General features: G+C 41.9%; 2 protein-coding genes across 3 annotated transcripts; one reads left to right on the top strand and one right to left on the bottom strand.

The window, feature by feature from the left end:
• Positions 1-341: 341 nt before the first annotated feature.
• Positions 342-9,557, bottom strand: LOC114548309 (epidermal growth factor receptor kinase substrate 8-like protein 1). The gene is made up of 20 exons (XM_028568177.1): positions 9,486-9,557; positions 9,227-9,385; positions 8,952-9,101; positions 8,747-8,832; positions 8,136-8,161; positions 7,885-7,898; positions 7,460-7,638; positions 7,167-7,218; positions 6,943-7,072; positions 6,765-6,853; positions 6,600-6,674; positions 5,160-5,308; positions 4,041-4,182; positions 3,468-3,526; positions 2,938-3,046; positions 2,710-2,835; positions 2,395-2,536; positions 1,721-1,886; positions 1,367-1,499; positions 342-476 (listed from the first exon to the last, which is right to left on the bottom strand). Exons 1-20 carry the CDS (start codon positions 9,513-9,515, stop codon positions 390-392), a joined length of 2,103 nt encoding a protein of 700 aa, XP_028423978.1. The 5' UTR covers positions 9,516-9,557; the 3' UTR covers positions 342-389.
• A 1,748-nt stretch (positions 9,558-11,305) lies between these two features.
• LOC114548308 (sodium-dependent neutral amino acid transporter B(0)AT2-like) lies at positions 11,306-22,064 on the top strand. 2 transcript variants are annotated; one of them, XM_028568176.1, is made up of 12 exons: positions 11,306-11,421; positions 13,741-13,960; positions 15,376-15,533; positions 15,823-15,943; positions 16,385-16,560; positions 18,530-18,640; positions 18,737-18,978; positions 19,305-19,488; positions 19,593-19,794; positions 20,137-20,296; positions 20,459-20,621; positions 21,578-22,064. In XM_028568176.1, the coding sequence occupies exons 2-12, from the start codon at positions 13,741-13,743 to the stop codon at positions 21,824-21,826; spliced, it is 1,986 nt and encodes a 661-aa protein (XP_028423977.1). In that variant the 5' UTR covers positions 11,306-11,421; the 3' UTR covers positions 21,827-22,064. The 2 variants fall into 2 exon arrangements, with proteins under 2 accessions (XP_028423977.1, XP_028423975.1); XM_028568174.1 differs by lacking the exon at positions 11,306-11,421 and adding an exon at positions 12,554-12,966.
• Positions 22,065-22,197: the final 133 nt, after the last annotated feature.

The raw sequence follows: 22,197 nt of genomic DNA, 5'->3' as shown, positions 1-22,197 counted from the left end.
TTTCATCATGGTTAAATTACTAGACAAGTATTCTACAAACATAAATACATTTTGTTTTAAGTCAGTCCTTTCTAGATTGAAGAAAACTATTGACATTAAACATACATTACAAATAGTGTTCTTTAATGTTACAATTAATTTGGACAGCTACTACTTCCATTAAAAGCTTACATTTATGATTTGCAGCCATATACTTTTAAGATGAACTAATTATGTCATAATGGCACATATGGTATAGCATGATGGTCTTGGCAGACAATGTTAGATGGTCAAGTCTGCTCTCTGGAGATATATATATATATATATATATATATATATATATATATATATATATACACACATCTGAAAAATCCTTCATGTAAAACTCTTAATGTAGAAGCGCCTGCTGCTCACAATGTGCTGCTCTCCAGTTTCAGATCCACCTTCATTTTCTGTTTCTCCATGACGGTCTCCAACTCCGTGGCCCTTCTTGCATCCTGTAGAAAGCCGAAGCAAATTAGACCAGATGAAGGTTAAAGGCTCAGTATTTTTTATGAAGGAGAATGTCGTGTTGTAATACAAACATCTATATATACTTAAGCATCTGATACAGTATTTGCCTAGAATCAAAATGCCCTCAACAACAGAGTTCAAAAGGTGTTAATGTGGCCTACAAGGCTGAATAGAGACCTTAGTGAAAACTATGCCTGTGTGACACGACAACTTAGCAGAGACATAATTTAACAGGCAAGTAATTCACTAAATACAGTCATGCCATAATAAACTGACTCAATAGCATCAATAAGATGGTTTATCAGTCCAAAAAGAAAATGTTCATACTCACAGAATAAATGTGAGACATTCCACCAAGTTGCAAATGTATGAAATGTAGATTCATTTTCAAGTTTCAGTATCAAGTTTTCCAACTACCTGATTCTGTTTCAAATATTTTTAAACTATAATTGCACTTTGGAGACTGGATGCAGTGTCACTGTCCTAAAACTAGTGTTTTTTTGTTTTTTTTGGGGGGGGGTTAACCCTTTGTAACTTGCTGTAGTTTTTAGTGCATCCAGTGAAAAAAATCTTTTTATACTCAAGATTTTGTCTTTGCCTGCTGTCAGAAATGTTCTGATATCTCTACATAGTGATGGTCAAATGAAGCTTCGCGAACCAGTGTCTTTACTTTCTGAGCTCACTAGATAGCGCTCTCGGTTCAAAAAAGGGTTTGAAAACCCATTCATTTCACCTTTTTTTTGAACAGAGAGCACCATCTAGTGAGCTCAGAAAGTAAGGACACTGGTTCACGAAGCTTCATTTGACCATCACTATCTCTACACACTCTCAGATATTGACACATATTTTAGGGCATAATTGTCCTTTAACTCACCTCGAGCAGTGCTTTCTGCACAGTAAGCTGGCTGTACACTCTGGCGCCCTCGTCTGGAATCACAGCTCGTAGCTCCTCCTTGTTGAGAGAGAAGAGCTGGGCGCCTGTCAGCACTCCCAAACATGACACCGTCCTGAGGGACAAAACATACAAATGACTCCAAAGTTGGAATCTAGACAATAATAAAAAAAAAAAAAAAAAAAAAAAAAACTTGTATTCATTTCCTTTAAAAGCTGTTTATCAGTGTAAAAGGGAGGGGGTCATTTTATGTTGACTTTTTAAAGAACAGATAACATTGTACTGGGAGCACTCCCAGTCTGTAAACATCTGGTCCATAGTTGTGATGTCACTCACGGTCCACTGAAGCCCTTCCCCCGGAGCCACTCGGCTACCTCGTCTGGAGGAGAGTGGTAGTCCAGAGGCACGGACGTCTCTGCGGAACGAGGGATGACCAGAGGTTTGTTCACGTTGGTCTTTCCATTGGTCAGCCTCTGGAGCAGCTCGTCATTCATCAACATGACTGGAACATTTAAAAGTGACATAATTACATAATTGAGTGACATAATTACATAATTAAGTACATATTACCGTATAGCTCTTTTTTTTTTCTATGCCTCAGTGCTGGAGGCATTATGTTTTCATATTGGCCGTCCGTCCGATATCTCATGATGAACTGGTGGACTTGGGTGTCCACGTTTGAACTGTGGTGATTGTATAGATTTTTCTGTGCTGCCGGGTTGAAGATGTATGTAAAGCATCCATGTTTCTCCAAAAAAATACACCTAATACATTTCATTCATTTCCTTCAAAGTCTTCACTAGCCTACACGTATGAGTCTGGACAGACATGGAAGGAAACTGCAACATGACTAGTTGGCAGAGGAATATAACTGCAAGTTTTCTAGTCAATCCAGTCTGTGTGCTTTTAATCTCGGAGACACACACACACACACAGAGTCTAGGACATTATAGCTCCTATTATTCAAACTACCTTGTAGCATTTATGTGACACACACACTTTTTTGGTACCTTTATTATCTGTGTCATCTGAGGCTGGTATATGTTGACTGTATGGGCGCTGGGGGGTGTGGGTGTTGGCCTGGGGTGTAACAGGAGAAGAGCTGCGTGGGACGACAGAGAAGGTCTTGGCGAGGGGAGGTGGAGCTGGAGCCTGCAGGAATGAGGAGCGGGGAGAAAATCACACTGGAATTCACTCGGGTATGTACAGGTGAAAGCATACCTCTGTTGTGTGTGTGTGTGTGTGTGTGTGTGTGTGTGTGTGTGTGTGTGTGTGTGTGTGTGTGTGTGTGCGTATATGCATACATGTGTGTTTTTGTGTCTTACACTGGGGTGTTTATTGTTCCCGGGGCTGTCTGTGTGAGCCAAGGGATCCAGGATATTGAAGGGAACAAATCCGATCTGACCGAACCGATTGCGACACTTCCACCAGCGCTTGGACGATTCAATCACCTGTCAGACGGAGAAGTTGCAGTCAGTCAGCGTACTGTTGGGTGTATCTGATCAACCTTTATGAGGCCTTACTCTGTGTACTAGGCTACTTGACTTTATTACCTCGAGTGTCTCCCCCTGCTGCACTGAAAGCTCACTGCTGTTCCTGGCTATGAAGTCATAAGTGCAGCTGTAGAGCCTGTCAGACTCTGGTGGGAGTGTGCTGCCGTCTCTGAGAGGTAAGGAGACAGGCTGTTATCATTAGGGTTGGGTACCGTTTGGATTTTTACCATTCCGATGCCGAACCGGTATTTTTAAACCGATTCTTGAAAAACTGAAAAATGACATCAAAGAAAGTCTCTTTTTTTTCAATTGAAAATTATTTAAATGTAACAATATATTAACGTTTTAAAGTACTTAAATATATAATAAGAAAGAGAAGGTGATATTTTTACATCCGTTTCGGAGCGACAGAGGGAAAACATTTCAGTCGACACATTAAGTGGAACCGAAAATAGGAACCGAAATTTGCATTCTAATCTGGTCCGATTCCTTCCATAGTGGAACCGGGTTTCGGTACCCAACCCTAGTTATCATGCGGTCGAGGGGGAAATTGTAGCAGAGGATGGATTTGCTTCTTTAAGATCACCTACGTTTCATCACTGGTATGAGGGTCTGCAGGACCAACTGGCTGTGGCTGTTGCTGCTGTGGCTGAAAGCGAGACACACAGGGCACAGAGAGACAGGTTCATGGAGTTTCCTCTTTTTTGAGTCAGCTTTCCAGAGAAAAACAAGGCGACTAACCAAGAGAGTAAAGTAAGATGCTTTAAGTCTTTTCATCAGCAAAAACTCCTCTTTCAACATTCATTTAATGTGCCAATGGGAGCATCGTTAATAATTATAACGTATGCCAAAAATTGTTAACATCACAGGAATAAAAGGTTATGTTAGTGCAAACACGATCCTATCATCACACATATACACTATATACAGTTTTTAGCACTGTGTGACAGAAATGTGAGGTGAACTGAGGCAACTCAGATAAAGTGCAGCTCTAGTGTGTATTGTACTTGATATTTAGGCCTACGTATTGTTGTGTGTCTGTTATTACGTTCAACCCGTGTGTTGTACTTTTACACACTTGTACACACATGCTCCTCTCCTTTGACACACAATGGAGCAAGTGTCTAACTCATATAGTGTCACACACAGGTATTCCTTACCACTTGTTGTAATCGGAGGGCTTCATGTTTGTGCTGTGAGTCGACCGGATCCTCCCAAACCTGCCCGTCTGCTCTCGAGGCTTCCGGCTTCCAACCGTCCAAGAACACAGGAGTGTAGGGAGCCACAGGCCCTCTGAGCTGAGAGCTGAGAAAGCACACACAGACAGTCACTGCATTGGCCCTCGTTACTATTGGGGTTTTTACTTTACAGTGTGACTAGTCTCGCATTGCCAGACCTTCCTCCACAGCGCCGCGGAGGAGGGCTTTTTCATTGGCATTTCTTTAAACCAATCACAATCGTCTTGGGTGGCGCTAAGCGCCGGACGCAGCAACGGTGCCTCTGCAAAATAGCCTTGGAAAGGAACTCAGATTGGACAGATAGTCTAGCTAGCTGTCTGGATTCACCCTGCAGAGATCTGAGGAGCAGTTAGATAGTCCTTATTAATCGACCGGAGTTTAGAATGCCAACACAAAGGAAGTGGAAGGTGACAGACACCCGGCTGAAATGAGGCACCTGAACAATCCCAGAAATGAAACGTTATCGATATAGTCTACAGTGTAAACAAAACTAGGATTACTGTTAATCCAGTTTTTGGAAGTTAACACACATCATATGTTCCATATCATGCTCATTTTCAGGTTCATCCTTGTATTTTGGGTTTCTATTAGAACACGTTTACATGATTTAATGTTCAAAAACAGTATTACAGTATTTATATAGCACCTCAACCTGATTTATAATTTTAAAAAAGACATGGAAATTTCACTTTTTAACAATATGGGACCTTTAAATATGGCAGTAGTCATCATTTTGTGCCAATACTAAATATCTACAAATTGGACCATTTTTACAGTATGTCCTGTTGGTTGGGTTGGGTGTAAATATTTATTACACAAAAATTCCCCATTAAAACATTACCATAACAAATCAAATGTCACTGTCTATTTTATGCTATGCTTAGAGGTGAACGAGCAGCCAATATTTGATACATATGACAAAGAAGAGATATAATAAATTATCTCAGGAGAAGCCAGGCAAAATAAACTAAAGATATTCCATGTTACTTCACTTAAAAAAATACCACTGCCAGACTGGCTGGCCCAGTGATTGTTGGTACTGACCGCGGCAGCGTCCAGTTGGGACCCAGAGACGTCCACAGCTGCCTCTCCTCCTCGCTCAGGTTGTCTTGTAGCAGGGAGACAGCAGAGCTGGTCAGGGCGGGGCTGGACACTGAGGCTCCCAGAGCTGGTCCTCCTGTTGTTCTCACCATCTGTACACACCCAGATAAGACAAAACCAGAATTCATGCTCCCAGTCTGCAAAAACGAGGTGTGATTATGAAAATCGAACAATGATCGGTGCTTTAGGAAAAATGGAGACAATATTCCTGCTGATTTCAGGTTGGTACACATTATTTAATTCATTTGCACACGCCACTTATTAATTAAACTAAAAACAACCTTTGTGTTTGTTAAAGCACAGAAACACACATAAAAGCCTAATGGATGCATTTACACACACAAGCAACACACACACACACACACACACACACACACACACACACACACACACACACACACACACACACACACACACACACACTCATGAAGAAGTGACATACACAGTCCCAGAAATATGGGTCTGTTTCCATTCAGGTGTGTCAGTATACACAAATCAAACACACCCATTCTACCCTTTAATTCACTTGGACTGATTCATAACTCATTGCTTTACTGTTATATCAAACATCAGCCGAGACACACCTGACATTCCATGTCTGATGATTCACATTTCATTTTTAATCAGTCAAATTCTTCCAGTTTCTGCTGACTCGTGGTGTGTGCAGTACTTTCAGACTGCAATGTCAAGAGTGAAGGCTACATTATTGTTTGGCTTTCATGTAAGAGTTTTTGATTTGGAAAGTTACAATATTTTTGCCATAATATTTTACATCACAAATGACCTACTTTTGACAGCTGGAATACACCAGTGCTGTAATTCAAAGCAGCAGTCAGGGGACAGCAATGTGGCCTTTGAAGCAAAAAGCAAATCTAAACCAAATGTTGCATCAAAGTGTGTACCAAGAACACATACCTGCATACAAATACTGCCACGTAAACCAGAACAAAGAAGCGCTGCTGAGTGTTTGGAATTTCAATTAGGCTATCACACACACATGGAACTGCCCTGTGTAAATACTTAATGGAACTTTCTGTACTCAACTACACTGACATATTTCCATTATTCTGACATGAAACATTCTTTTTTACACTTGTGTTTAATACCGGCTCATGGACAAACATACTGCCTTTATCCTGCTTTTTGAACCACTACCTTCAGGTAAATAATCAAAATAACATCTATTATAGAACCGAATTACCATGGCCGTCTCCAAATGTTATCTAAACCTTTATCCTCTGTACATCTGCTCCCATATAGTAAATTATGTGACATCACGAGACACTAGATTTATTTTAAGATATTGGTCAAGTCCTATGCAGGTTATTTTTTTATTAATCGAGGCCTTGTGTGTAGTGGAGATGTAGAGGTTGTAACACTCACCATATCCAAAGGCTTGAATATGTGGTGAACAAGCTCCTCTGATGAAGGATTGGAGATGGTTGATGTCAGACGGGCCTATAAAGAAAGAAATAGAAGAATTCACTATGGAGCACAGCAAGATAACCCGCCCAAAAAAATGTAAGCATGGCCTGACTGGATACACACCAACAGGCTGAAGCAATATTTGAATTTCTGGAAGATATCGATGAATTCCTCCTCTGGCGGAGGACGGGCCTTTGCAGTGAGTAGATCTTCTGTTGTACAGAAAAACACAAGAAAATAGATCAGCGCCCATAAGCGGTGTTATTTCAACTGCAAAAAGAATCCATCTTTCTCCTTTTACCTTCAGCACTTTGCTTTTTACTTCTCTTCTTTTTCTTCTTCCTCTGGTTCAGCACAGTCGCAGCCTCTGCAGTCTGCTGCAGCTTGCCCATGAAGATCTCAATGTCATCGAAACAGTGATTGAGGATCCTCTGAGGAAGGGAGAAACAATTTGTTACTCTGTTCAGATATGAACTATGCCAAACAGGTGACCGAAAAGACACAAAGGTGACGAAGGAGGCGTACCACTTCTCGCTCTGCTCGCAGGAAGGAGATATCAGGCCCGCCTGTTGTAGAAGAGAGGTGAGGATTCAGTTCATCCATTTCCATTCATAGCCCTGGTCTTTCCTGCATTTGGAATCCCTGCCCCTTTACCTTGAACCCTCTCCCCCCTACACACACACAAAAAACACACAAAGCAATCTCTGTGCTCCTAAATACCTCTCACTTCTCTCTTTTCCTTGCTCTTGCCTTCTTATCATGTCAAACCCTTACTTTTAAAGTTGTACACAAGCATTCATGTGAAAATGACTTTTTTCTTACCTCTGTGTCCAGGGTAAGGTGGAGGATTGGCTGGTGGGGGATTTGGAGCATGTGGGCCGGGGGGTTTCGGGATTTCATAGGGGTCGATCATCTTTCCCTCACTGTGAGGAAGCCTAGAGGACGAGAGGGAGAGTTTCAGCCCTGCTACACTCACACTACAGGTAACGTTCACAGCCTGCTCGTTGATAGTGGCAGGGGTCGTTCACTCGGCACAAAAACAGGAAACACCCTTAAAGAAGTCAAACACACAGTGGATTGAAGACAGTCTCATTCCGAGAGCCTCAGATTGATGCAGAATTGGAGACAAGTTACAACATATTTGGTCAGTGGATCCAGCCAGACAACGCAGTCCTCCATCAATACACATAATGTGATGACTCTGAAAATCAACCCTGCTGCCCTTATTCCACTCTGAAAGTACAGTAAACAGTCTGACTGTGCTTTCTCACGGCTAGAGCCTACGTTGCACACAACACTGTGCTTCAGTCTAAACTCTCCTTTTAAACAAACCAGCAGCCAGTTTTGAAATGGAAGACACAAGGACGTGGACAAACCTTTGTACGTTTGCCTACTCTTGCCAAACAATGCAAATACCTGTGAGAGTGTTGACTCAAACTTTACGCTCGCTTTACTGAATCATTATCCAAAAATTCAGCCATCCGTCCGTCTTACCACATTTTGTCTGTCCTTCACACGTCCTAAAAAGAGATTTCTTTTTCCGAAGAAGAAAATCTGTTCAGCGCTGCTGTCATATTCCTCCACTGCTCTCTCTGCTTTCTGTCACAATGGCTTGGTTAACTCTGTCACACCTTCATAAGTTATGTGGGAACCAGTAAAACAGGTATTTCTCTGTCTCAGCTGTTTACACTGTCCTCTCTCTCTCTCTCTCTCTCTCTCTCTCTCTCTCTCTCTCTCTCTCTCTCAGACAGGTGAATGGTGACACCATGGCTGTTTTCATTCATGGGAAAATAGGACATAATAGAAATAGAGGAGAAATGCAAACAGTTTAATGGGAGATTGGTCTGAATGATCATTTACTATATGTGTCTGTCGTTTGTTTGGCTGCCCATTATCGTCCTCCCAGACAATGTGAATGTAAACATTCACACAGAAACACTTTCTTCCATTAAAAACCACAATAAGACATGGAAATTGGGCACTTAAAAGCTTGAATTACCACAACATTAAATGGATGGTTTTCAGTTTTAAAGACTACAAGAGAGCCATTTTGATGTTTTGTCAGAGACTTTGTTTTTGTCTTGTCACCATGACATTCACTGTACCTGAGGGCATCAGGGAGCTTCTTACTCCTGCTGCCGGTGGAGGAACCCGAAACTGCGTGTGCAATGTCGTCACGGATTTGCTCTGCCTGCGAATAAGAATCAAGAAGTGGCATCACTCGTTTAACCTGAACCAGGCCGATGATTCAAACGGACACACGAGAGTCAGGTGGGACACACTGGGGAAGGTGCTCACGTCATTACTCACCTTCACAGTCTCGCAGTTAAAGAACAGAATGTCTGGCTTGTTCAGGTCTGCACTTTGGCAGACCAACAGAAGGAGGGATTTGAAGTGCTTTTCTGTGTTAATGGCGTCACAGCGGTAGATGGATTTGAAAGGGTAGTTCTCCAGCTCGTCCTGCACCAGTAGATGAAATTGAATGTCATTATGCATGCAAAATATGAACGGCATTTCTCTTATAAATCTTCATCCATTGAGTTGTTCACAGGCCTATTTGTTGACCACCACGCTTCTGCTCTCACCTGGCTCTGTGTGTCTCGGAGATGGATGGCCTTCGCTCCAACATCCAGGTACATCTGTTGACTCCACAGCTTTTGGCTCTGGGCCAGGACGGAGAAACGGGACCGGGCTTCCTCCACATTCCGCACATCCCCGTCCTGGAGTGAGAAAGTCAGCAGGTGCTGCAAGCAGGGATGAGAGAAGTAAAGGATGAAGACTTGAAGAATAAGGCATCTTTAAAGAATATCACTCTGAGGAAAAGGTGCATCAGATCAGACTTACATTAACAAGATATCGTGAGATGTTTGTCATCCTTAGTCTGGTGGAGAGAGCGGCTTTCTATGAATACACAGCTGGATAGAGGGGATCAGAAAACATTTTAGGTGGAGTTACAAAAAGTGTTGTCAAAGGACCTTTGATCCATTCACAGACAGTTCAACTGGTACTGATGGTGTTGTTTTAAGGCAGGCAGCAGTTTAATCTTAGCTTTCTCTAAACTAACAAGTCCTCATTCAATGTTTCCATACCCCTATTTCAGTCTATTTGAGCTGCTTCAGCAACCTGGCATTACGCTGTGTGAGTGAGTGAGCCGCCCAACCAGTCTGACAACAGTACAATGGATCTCACCGTTCTCTCTGCTCCTAAGTGGCCAATGATACTGGAATCACTGATATCAAGAAAGCAAACTTCCAGTATCACTTTACATTTTCTTAAGACTAGTTTCATTTAAAAAATACTTTACCAAAAGTGGTTTCCATCTTTTTTGGTGCGTACAGCCTGAGCAAAACTGGTGTGGTTGGTTTCGTACTCATTTAATAAAATAGTATTTCAAAATAAAAGTCCGACCAAAATTAGCATTGCATTGTGTGCACACTATTGTTAAGTTAAAATACATTTTAAGATGACTGAATTCCTACATCAGCCCTTCTGAGAATCAACCTTCCTATACAAAAAAAAAAAGCATTAGCAAGAAAAGGACCTCAGCACACCACCCTGTGTTACAAAACACACAATATCAGCCACCCAGAGTATTGTTATAATGCACTGTACAGTCAACAGGACATGTCTATATTACAACACAATTTGGGAGGAAAAAGGTCATGTTTTGGTCAGAATTTTGTTAAATAATATAAATGTGTTGACCTATGATTCAGTTTTCAATTTCAGAAAATCCACACAAGTAGTTCCATTAAATGGACAAAAAGATTGAATTAGCAGGGGCTACGTTTTGAAAGTAAATTGATAAATTAGTACACAGTAATCACAGGTGGCACAAAAAATATCAAACGTGACAAAGTTTCACAAAGTCTTTCAGTGCAGTTTCTGATACATTGTAACTGTACGTGCCCAAATTCATTTAAGAGTTAAGTAGTTTTAAATGTTACGAATTCTGACTACAACAGAGAGTGATGATTGGAAATGGATGTTTGCTCAACTTACCAAGGTTGATAGGCTTCCAATACTTTATTCCTGGTGTTAACAGTAAAACCTTTCAGTGTTCTGGGTCTTAGTGTAACTCACTCTCCTCTAAATGGTATTAAAAGCTTTTAGGGCAGAGGTGTGTCACCTTACGCAGCCCCGCCCCATCTACTACCTCACCTTAGAGATAACAATATTTACTCATTCTTTCTCCTGTATACCCAACAAGTGCACACATTTCACATTGGGGAACATTTGGGGAAATTGTACAGTGCCATGGCTACAACTGGCAAAACTGAGGTCATGTTCTCTGTATTTTCTCTTGGAATTTGGGATTTTTGGCAACCTGGGGGGAGTGTATGCTTTAAGCTGATTTCAATAGAGTTTCACTATTCACTCACCACAATATGATTCTAGCAGTGTATATAAGGTTTTGAACTGCATTTAAACCTTATAACATTATTGGAACAGTTGGAGATTTTTAGCATGTTACTGATAGTTAGCCTACAACTTCTTGGCACCTTGGGAATAAACTAAACATGTTTATGCACATGCATTAGGTTTGGAGGGGGTGTGGCAGGGGTACTCCATGTATACTATGGAGTTTAAAAAAGTGGGGTGTCAGATTTCATAACAGTCTTTTATTGGAGGTGGACAAGTCTCCACTTTATCCGCCAATAGGAGAGAGATAGGCGGAGTCAGGAGAAGTGGCAGCAAGAGAGGTGACCACTTGACTTTGGTTTTTGGATATTTGGAAACTTTGTCAAGGACCTATAGCTCTATCATTTCATACCACAAGGTATTTATCACTTATTAATAAATGCATCCCGTAATTTACAAGCGCAGATTATACTGTAGGCCTAGTATGAGTTGATAGTGGCAGTAGAATGTGTGTTTTATTTGCCTCCAAAACAGGCATACGTGGCATGCAGCGTGTGTGACTACGCGGTGCGTTTCAGAGAAATGTCACTGTTAGGTCAATACTGTGAGAACTAATAGCTATCCTGTGGGACTGATCATTTTTTTACAGAATCTAAAAAGGAATGCTGTTACAGCACTAGGACGTGACATGATTGCAGTCTATGTTCGATGATAGGAGCCGACTATTGCATCAGCCAGTTTTTTTTTTTCATAAACTAAAATGAACTAAACCAGGGAATATGGCTACAGAAGATTTAACAGATTGTGAATATTCGCCGCGTTAGGTTTGACAATCCATTAAAATGTGGATCAAATGTGATCAGATGATTTAACTTTATTATATCAACTTATCATCGTTACTATTTAAAATGGTGTCCTGTCAATTACAGACGACCCCTGCTATGATAAATACTAAAATAATGGTAGGGTCCCACTTACACTGTTAAACTACATACAGTCACTGTTGGAAAATCGGTGTTTGGGCTTATGCTGCATTCAAGACTCCTCCTGTGTATATGAGAGCCCCCGGGACTCAATCATGAGGACCATTTAAATTGAGAAAAAGCAAAAGCTGCACATCGTTGTCGAGTTGGGCTCAAAAACGTCAACAGCACCTGCAACCCTTTCAACTACATTTACTTGAGTAGCCTTATACCTTTTTTTTATTTGAACTTAACTGGAGTATTTCTATTTATTTTCTTGCACCTTTATGAAGCGACGATAAGTTAATAATAAAAAAGACAAACATTCACTGGTTTCAGCTTTTAAAATGTGAGCTGAGTTTCTTTGTTTTCTACCGTTTTAAATGTCATAGTTTTTGGCTTTTGGATCGTTAGCCTAGTTGAACAAAACAAACTATTTGAAGACTTTGCCTTGGGTTCTTAAAAAACTGATGGAAACTTTTCAATATTTTTTCTCATTTTGTAGACTATTAATCAACTCATTAGAGAAATAGTCGACATTAATAGATTATGAAATGACCATCGCAACAGGATGCTTGTACTTGTGTCCGTGCTACCTATGGTATACAGATTTCGTGCAGCCCCTGAAAGCAGCACGTACTGTATGCGTCTCGCGGAAGACCCAAACCCACGGCTAAACCAATAAACCGCGAGAACACACCGGCTGTAAGAAAGAGAATTATCAACGCACATATGAGTTTTTATATCTTTCTATATAGTTGAATATTGGCATCAAAGTATCTCATATGTTAGTTTTATTTTGACAAACAGAAACAGAAACAGAACCATAACTCAGCTCGCGACGTGGTTGATAACAAAGTGACAGATCAGACAACAGCCACACGTGCTCGTTTCCTGCTTTGAAAAGACCTAAGAATAAAGTATTATCGCCGATATTCTCCGTTTTCTACCATCTCCGGCTTTTGTTCTACCTCTTCGTTGACGACATTTTCTGGTGACAGGTAAGTTTTGTTTATCAGAAGTGTTTTTTGTGTGTTCACAGTATCAGACAGTCCAGACAAAGACAGATGGTCGGGGATGTAACGTAAACGTTACTTGGCCATGGCACCGCGCAAAAAGATTACAACTTTATTTCTTAAAAGTAAAGGTGATATTAACGTGATGTTTGGAAACGGGTGCTCAAAGTAATGTGAAGTATGTGAGAACATGCTTTTATTGGACTCATGTAACGTTAGTCTAATCAAGGATTATTTTATTCCCGTGTAAGGATAGGCTAAAGCAATCAACTAGCTGGTGGGATAGCTGGCTGCTGTAAACGTTAGGCTACACTAAGGTCTTTTAATCTCCATGACGTTTATTTAACACTCTAAAACTATAAAAACTGAGCATGAAGACGTTCGTGAAGGTAGGATGTATCACAGGACTGTTAGATTAGACTGCATATCAGTTTTAGCTCGGTTACACACACACACACACACACACACACACACACACACACACACACACACACACACACACACACACACACACACACACACACACACACACAGTGTATCCGTGAAAAAGTATCATTGCTTGCTGGAGTCAGAGTAGTACCGGTATGTCTATTTCAGGTACACCACAAGTAAAGGCCACAAATGACGCAGAAGCAGAAAAGTCTACATAAATCTATGAGAAATCAACAGGGTAGCTGTGTTGACTATCATGGGTGGTCAGCAACAGCACAGTGCTTATGTACTCTCCATTCTCACCAGTTTTTATTTTTATTTTCTTAGATGGAGAAGCAGCCCTTGCCAACTGACGATGACAGGGCAGGAACCACAGAGTCCGAGATCGACTGCTATGTTGGTGAAGAGAGCCAGGAGGCCTCGTCTGAGCCTGCTGCTCGAGCAGGATGGAACAGTAAAGTAGAGTATTTTTTGGCTCAGGTGGGATTCAGCGTCGGGCTCGGAAACGTGTGGAGGTTTCCATATTTGTGCCATCAAAATGGAGGAGGTGAGTACCTATTATTGTCATCCATGTTAGATGGCTGGATAGGATTGGGTCCTGTGGGTCCCATGGGACTCACAAATGTTGTGGGTGCAGAATATACTGTATTTTAGTCAGTGTCATCATCACAGGTCAAGAATGTGATATAAAGAGAGAGAGAGTACCAGAAAGAGAGACTATTCCATGTATGTAAAAAGCAGGCAAGTGTTCATAAACTTCTGGTGTACTTACAAACTTTCCAATCCATCGTTTTATGAGTACATAATCTATTTGTACTAGTGTAGAAGTTTGGTATCATTTCGGGCATTTTAAGCGGGGTCATTTACGAGATACAAACGTGGGTCCATTAGCCCCTGCGCTAATAAGCTATTCAGCTGATAACGCTACTCTACGCTTACTCTCCCAATGTTAGACCCAGGTGAAAAAAGCTTCTGGGGGGGTGTTTGGCTCGAGGTCATGGTGCAAAGGACCCTAGGGTGAAATTACTCCGAACCATCACTTTAACATAATGTTTATAGATGTATAAACTATCTGTAAGCAACACAAAAAAACACTGCTCTGAAGTCTGATGTTCCATCATCTGCTTTATATCTGTTTCTAAGGGAAACTATGTAAACTCCATAACGATTAAATTAAAGTTTTTTTTGTTTTTTTTTTACTTTTGTCTTTGGCGTCTTTGGGGGGTTGGTATTGCGGCAATTGACAGTGACGAGGCATACAGGAAATGGGAGAGAGAGGGGGGTATGACATGTTACAAAGTTTGCGCTTATGTGGCATGCATCGTTGTAACCATTCGGTTACCAATACCAGGAGGTAACTAGAGTCTCTCAGAATCTGACGAAAATCTTTGTTGAGCTGAAATGAAGACGGATTCAGCAACTGCATGGCCTATTTCTCGCTTAAAATGTTTTCAGAAACACGTTTCAGTGAACTATTTTAGTACAATATGAGATCGTATTCTGAGCGGCTGCCATGACAGTCTGGCTTTGAATTTCCCGGAGAAAACAAACCCATGTGAAGCGTTCGTCCAATCAGCTGCTGGTTTTCATTTCTTGGGCAACAATACAGATTAGCGCCGCCTGCTGTTATAGAGATGTATTACGTCTCGTCTCGTCTCGTCTCGTCTCGTCTCGTCTCTCTTTTTTGATGTGTTCTGTGGCACTTTTTGGACCAACCCGGGGAGACAGATAATTTCGACTGGCTTTTCTGTCAACAGTCTGCCGTCGGCCCTGTGTGTCCACATCTTTTAGACATATTTTCAAAAGAACATTGTATTGCAGGTGGCAGTCATGAGAATGGTGTGGGATTTAAAGATCACAGTCTGGCACAAACCTCTACTTCTCCTTTACATCATGTCGGTTCGGTGTATCAAATTGTGGTGCTCATTTGTTAACAGAGTGCTGGTCACCTCTTCTCCTCAGGAGCGTTTCTCCTCCTGTATGTGCTGCTGATGCTGGTCGTGGGCATTCCCTTGTTCTTCCTGGAGCTGGCAGCCGGTCAGGCCATCCGACAGGGCAGCATTGGAGTGTGGAAGTACATCTCCCCCAAGCTGGCAGGCATCGGCTACTCCAGCTGTGTGGTAAGATACTGATTTGTAAATGATTGACCCACCTTTAGGATTGTTAAGTATATGATGATGAATGTATTCCAGGTGTCATTTTGTGTTGTACATTTCTGCTTCAGTCAGTAATTTCCTATTTCCCGGAACACCTTTTTGCCATTGTCTAGAAAAGCACAGTGCTGTATGAGTAGGGCGAGGGTGCAATGGTGTATCCAATTGGAAAAAAAACTATGATGAAGTATTTGCAAAGAGGCAGGCTGTTGTGTGATGATAAAAACCGGATACTCTTGTTCTCCCATGTCCTCAGGTATGTTTCTTTGTGGCTCTCTACTACAACGTGATCCTTGCATGGAGTCTTTTCTATCTTGGGAACTCGTTCCAGTACCCGTTGCCTTGGGAACAGTGCCCAAAACAGGGGAATGTAACAGGTAAACATTAAAGGAGTACTTCACACTTAAAATCATCATTCTGAATATCATTTACTCACACTGTGTTATCCTGAATTCTTGAAGAAAACATTGTCATTTGTTGATGACTCCATGCTGAAACAGAAACTGAAAACGGAGTAAATCCTTGATGAATTGAAGTAAATGGGGGGCCGCGTTTAACAGAAAAACTATATCAAAACATCCGTTTACAAACTCTCACGCAACACGTGCTGTGTAATCGAAGTCTCATTTATCCAGTCGTATGCTCAGTACTTCCCAAACACATGTATATTTGCTAAAACCTTACTATTTACAAGTGTGAAGTATTCATTTAAGGTTCAAATGGCATGAGGAGTAATTAATTTGTAACTGTGTGTGAATTAGCTGTGTTTTACATGTTAGACTATTATTTGATTTATTTTTTTTTCCTCTTTACAACAGTAAAAGAATGTGAAAATAGCTCCCCCACATCGTATTTCTGGTACCGCAAAGCCTTGGATATCACAGACTCAATAGATGAGACGGGCTCTTTCAACCCTTACGTGGTCTGCTGTCTGCTGGCGGCCTGGACAGTCGTGTGCCTGGGAATGTCCAAGGGTATCAAGTCCTCTGTCAAGGTAGACATAATAACACAATTGTATCCTGTGCTACATTGTTTTGGCACTCTCTGTTTGCTCCAATCCCAGTCATGTGTTGGGCTTAGCTTCCAGGGTTATTATGGGTGAGGGAATCTCTCTGGAATGTCTGGCTTAGCTGTTGACCCACTTCAAATGGCAACATCCACATTATGTGTTAATAAGTACAGTGGGGGAAATAAGTATTTGACCCCTTGCTGATTTTGCAGGTTTGCCCACTTACAAAGAATGCAAAAATCTACAATTTTAATCATATGTACATTCTAACAGGGAAAGACAGAATCCCAAAGAAAATTCCAGAAAATCACATCATATGAATTTATTAAAATTGATAAACATCTGATGAGGAAAAACAAGTATTTGACCCCCTGGACAAACAGCAAGTATTCTGGCTCCTACAAGCCAGTTAGTCTTTCTTTAAGACACAGCCCCAATCCGAACCAATTATCTACATCAAATACACCTGCCTCACCTCGTTACCTGTATAAAAGACACCTGTCAACACCCAAACAACCAGCATCCAACGTCACCACCATGGGCAAGACCAAAGAGCTTTCTCACGGACATCAGGGACAAGATTGTTGATCTGCACAAGGCTGGGATGGGCTACAAGAGAATCGGAAAGCAACTTGGAGAGAAAAGATCAACTGTCGGTGCAGTTATCAGGAAATGGTAGAAGCACCACACCACCGCCAACCTCCCTCGGTCTGGGCCTCCACACAAGATCTTGCCTCGTGGGGTGTCCCTGATCATGCGAACGGTGAGGAATCATCCCAAAACCACAAGGGGGGACTGATGAATCAACTGAAGGCAGCTGGGACCACAGTTACAAAAGAAACGGTTGGTAACACACTACGCCGTCATGGATTGAAATCCTGCAGCGCACGCAAAGGTCCCCCTGCTCAAGAAGAAACATGTACAGGCCCGCATGAAGTTCGCCATTCACCACCTGGACGACTCAGAAGAGGCCTGGAAGAAGGTGATGTGGTCAGATGAGACCAAAATAGAACTTTTTGCCTCAACTCAACTCGTCGTGTTTGGAGGGCAAAGAACACCGAGTACAACCCAAAGAACACCATCCCCACCGTCAAGCATGGTGGTGGCAACATCATGCTTTGGGGGTGCTTTTCAGCCAAGGGGACGGGACAACTCCATCGTATTGAGGGGAGGATGGGCGGGGCCATGTATCGTGGAATTCTGGACCGACATCTCCTTCCCTCAGTGAGAGAGCTGAAGATGGGTCGAGGATGGGTGTTTCAGCACGACAACGACCCTAAGCACACCGCCAAAGCAACAAAAGAGTGGCTGAAGAAGAAGCACATCAAGGTTCTGGAGTGGCCTAGCCAGTCTCCAGACCTGAATCAATTGAAAATCTTTGGAGGGAGCTTAAAATTCGAGTTGCCAGGCGACAACCTCGGAACCTGAATGATTTGGAGGCTGTCTGCAGGGAGGAGGGGCCAACATCCCTGCCGAAATGTGCACAAACCTTGTCACCAACTATAAAAACCGTTTGACATCTGTCCTGGCAAATAATGGCTTTTCTACAAAATATTAACATGCTGTTTGTCCAGGGGGTCAAATACTTGTTTTTCCTCATCAGATGGTTATCAATTTTAATAAATTCATATGATGTGATTTTCTTAAATTTTCTTTGGGATTCTGTCTTTCACTGTTAGAATGTACATATGATTAAAATTGTAGATTTTTGCATTCTTTGTAAGTGGGCAAACCTGCAAAATCAGCAAGGGGTCAAATACTTATTTCCCCCACTGTATTGGGGGAGTTTTGTAAATTAGCATTTATTTAATACTGTTTGTTATCCCTAACGCATATCAGCCAGTTCAGTCTCCGAAGAGCTAAACATTATAATGAACAAACAAAAAAACTCACTTTTACTGGTAGCTGTCTAGATTCAATTGTTAATGTTATCATTTTTTTTGTCACTTCCTAGGTGATGTATTTCTCCTCCATCTTTCCCTACGTGGTGCTGTTCTGCTTCCTCGTCCGCGGGCTCCTGCTGAATGGAGCCTTGGAGGGAATCACTTACATGTTCTACCCCAAGGTATCCGCAGATAAAATGTCTGGTTGAGTGTAGAAACGAGAGGCAGATATGAATAATTTTCCTGACCCACCTGCTGTTCCCTCTATACATTTCTAGCTGGAAATTTGGGCCGACATTCAGGTGTGGCGGCAGGCAGCCACGCAGGTTTTCTTTGCCTTAGGTCTTGGCTTTGGGTCCATTATCGCCTACTCCTCTTACAATCCCAAGAACAACAACTGCCACCGCGATGCCTTCACTGTCTCCACTATAAACTTCCTCACATCTGTGCTGGCCACTCTGGTGGTGTTTTCTGTGCTCGGCTTCCGCGCCAAAGGCAAGGCCATGGAATGTGTAGTCAGGTATGTTTTTAATTACAGGATAAACGAGTTATGTATCAAAAGACTTGCACTATGTGATGTCTTCAGTGTAAGTCACTAGTACAATTTGTCCCTCACATTGGTACAGACTAGTACGCCTTTCTGTACACCTGTATGTTTGGCATTGCTAGTATCTAACATGTCAGTATTTTTTTCAACTTACTGGTACCAAAGTTTCTTTAATTATCTATGCGTCGGACAAAATATTTTGCATGTTCTCTGAAATTATTTCCCTTTGAACTGTTTTTCTCTTGACATGTCTTTTTGCATAAACTGTATGTTTACAGTTCTGTTTTGTCTTTTCTTAGTAATATGAGGGAGTTATCAGAGCAGTTTCACAGTGGTAATGTGGACAAAAAGCTGATGCCAGACTTCAACGACTCTGATCCCAGTTCTGTGGCTCTAGAGGACTACAGAGCCTGGTTTAAACAGTATGGAAATATGGTCCCAGGCAATTTAACAGACTGTGACCTGGAAAAAGAGATGCAACAGGTAAATATTGAGTTCTTGGACTAACATCAATTTGCTTTCATGCATTTTTGTGTATTTTATAAAAATACATAAAAGCTAAAGCTGGCACTCTTGTTTGTGTTCAGGGTGTGGAGGGCACAGGTCTAGCTTTTATTGCCTTCACAGAGGCTATGTCACTCCTGCCTGGCAGCCCCTTCTGGTCAGCGCTCTTCTTCCTCATGCTGCTCAATTTAGGACTCAGTACCATGTTTGGCACTATGGAGGGCATCCTCGCCCCACTCACTGACCGCTTCAAAACTCTGGCCAACAACAAGACCAAATTCACAAGTAAACACCTTTTCTTTCTTTTTTTTTTTTTTACCTCACCCATTGGTTTTTCTTTTAAGGAGGGGAATCCCAATCCATGCAAGCCATACATTACAATACATACATTTAATTTGGTTGTATTGCTCAGCCTTGAGTCCTAGTGGCATTAGACTGGCCGGATTTTTGCACAATACTCCAAATAACACTGAGTGTGAATTTTGTGTTTCCCATTAAGTGCTATTGGGTAGTAAAGTTTAATGGCATTACCCTAGGATAAACCATAAATGTATCCATTGTGCTTGACTGCCTATGCTGTCTTTTAAAGTAGTACTGTTTTACCCTAACGTGTTCATGTTGTTGCAGTTTTCAGCTGCGTCATCGGCTTTGTAATTGGACTGCTCTTCACCCAGCGTTGTGGGAACTACTTTGTGATGATGTTTGATGATTACTCCGCCACTCTGCCCCTCATCATTGTGGTGGTTTTTGAGACCTTCAGTGTGTCTTGGCTATATGGAGCTGATAGGTGAGGTATAGTTTCAGATTGTGACGGACTGTCTTAACTCTTGAAATCTTAAATTCCAGCTAAATGTCAACTAATCAGTTTAGTTTTCTGAGACTTACCAGTGTTTTTTGTAAAAAAGAAAAAAGTAACTTCTGAAAGTGAACTACTTCTGTGTTTCTGAAGGTTCCTCGATGACATTGAGGCCATGCTGGGCTGGCGTCCCAATGTGATTTACAAGTATCTGTGGAAATACATCTGCCTGATTGCTATGCTGGGGCTGCTGGGCGCCACCACCATTCGCATGTTCATCAAACGCCCCACTTATATGGCATGGAACCGAGAGAAGGTATGGAGAATTGTATCTTTTAAAAAAAAAAAAAATTTAAAAATACACCCTTAATGGGTTACTGCTGGGGGAAAAAAACAGCTATTCGAGATGGGTGCATTTATGTTTTTGTTTGTGGATATCGTACAGTGGAGTCTGAAAACTATTTTCTCAGCTATCTACAGTAAAGCATCAACAACTATAGGAAGTGCAGCAGCGAGACATGTTTCAGGCAAACTGCCTTTAAAACTATAGCAAATATTCTCTCCACACCTACTTCCCAACCTGAAGGAAATACTTGGGGCCCTATCTTGCACCCGGCGCAAAGCCTGACGCAAAGCGTCTTTGCTGTTTTAAGACCGTCCAGCGCCCATGTTGTTTAAATAGCAAATGCACATGCGCCCATGGGCGTGCTGGTCTTACAGGGAGGTGTGTTCAGGTGAATTCTTTGCGTATTTCTATCTTGAGGCAGCGGGAAGTGATCACGCCATTGACCAACAAAAACCTGGTCTAAAGTCAACAGCAAATTAGTCAAATGAGCCTAGGCGTATGCACAGCGCGCGCACACTATGCTTGTTACACACAGGGAAGGGCAGCAGCACACAAACATGCAAAAGATTAAAAATAAAAATATTACGCCATCATAATAGCGATGCGCCAAGGTACAAACGTGCCTGGCTTTTAAACTATTTGGTTTATTGCATGTTACGCCCAAAACAACCCTATGAATTAATGAAGACACAATGAAGTACAACCCTTTTGAACCATGCATCTGGCGCACGGATCCTTTTTTCCGCCGCCAAATTAGGCATAAATGCACCTGCGCCATGCGCTTCACGCCGCACACTTATATTGTTTAAAATAGGGCCCTTGGTGATGAATTTCTCCCATATCACATTGAATATGTAAAGCAAAGTAGTTATAAGTTACGGGTTGTTTAAGTCCTTGAGTGATTAATTTGATTCCTTTTTCGTCAGGCGACTGAGGAGCACCTGGAGTACCCAGACTGGGCTCTGGCCGTTTTGGCTATACTCATCGTATTTGCTATGCTGCCTGTGCCAGTGGGCTTGATCCACGCTGTTCTGCAGGACAGGACAAAGCAAACCGCCACAGAAACAGAGACTGTTCAGTACAGCATTGTCAGCACTGATGACAAGTGTGAAACTCCTATGACGGACATGTCAGAACTGGACCGAAGGAACGGGAGCGCCATCTCCTTTTCCTAAACACGATGTCACACACTTTTTTATTCTTTTAAACTTTAAATTAAATCCAAGGTATCCAGAGAAAATACTAATACTTCAACAAGTACAACTTTTAATAAAAAATGTGTAATATGGAACAAAAAATAACTTATTGCTATGTACAGGGTAACCACTAAACTGATTGTTAAGGTGCTGACACACCAAGGAGATTATCGGCCGTTGGACAGTCTGGCGAGGTCAGTGACTCAAATCTGTTCGCTGTGTCCCGGCAGGGCAGTCAGGACTCACCCGGAAATGGCGAGCGGAATGAGCGTAACTAGAGTCTCTCGAAATCTGACAAAAATCTTTTAAACTGACCTTTGTTGAGCTGAAATGAAGACAGATTCAGCGAC

The sequence above is a fragment of the Perca flavescens genome, chromosome 21, assembly GCF_004354835.1.
Source record: "Perca flavescens isolate YP-PL-M2 chromosome 21, PFLA_1.0, whole genome shotgun sequence".
Taxonomy (NCBI): Eukaryota; Metazoa; Chordata; class Actinopteri; order Perciformes; family Percidae; genus Perca; species Perca flavescens.
This window is presented reverse-complemented; position numbering and strand designations above follow the sequence as displayed.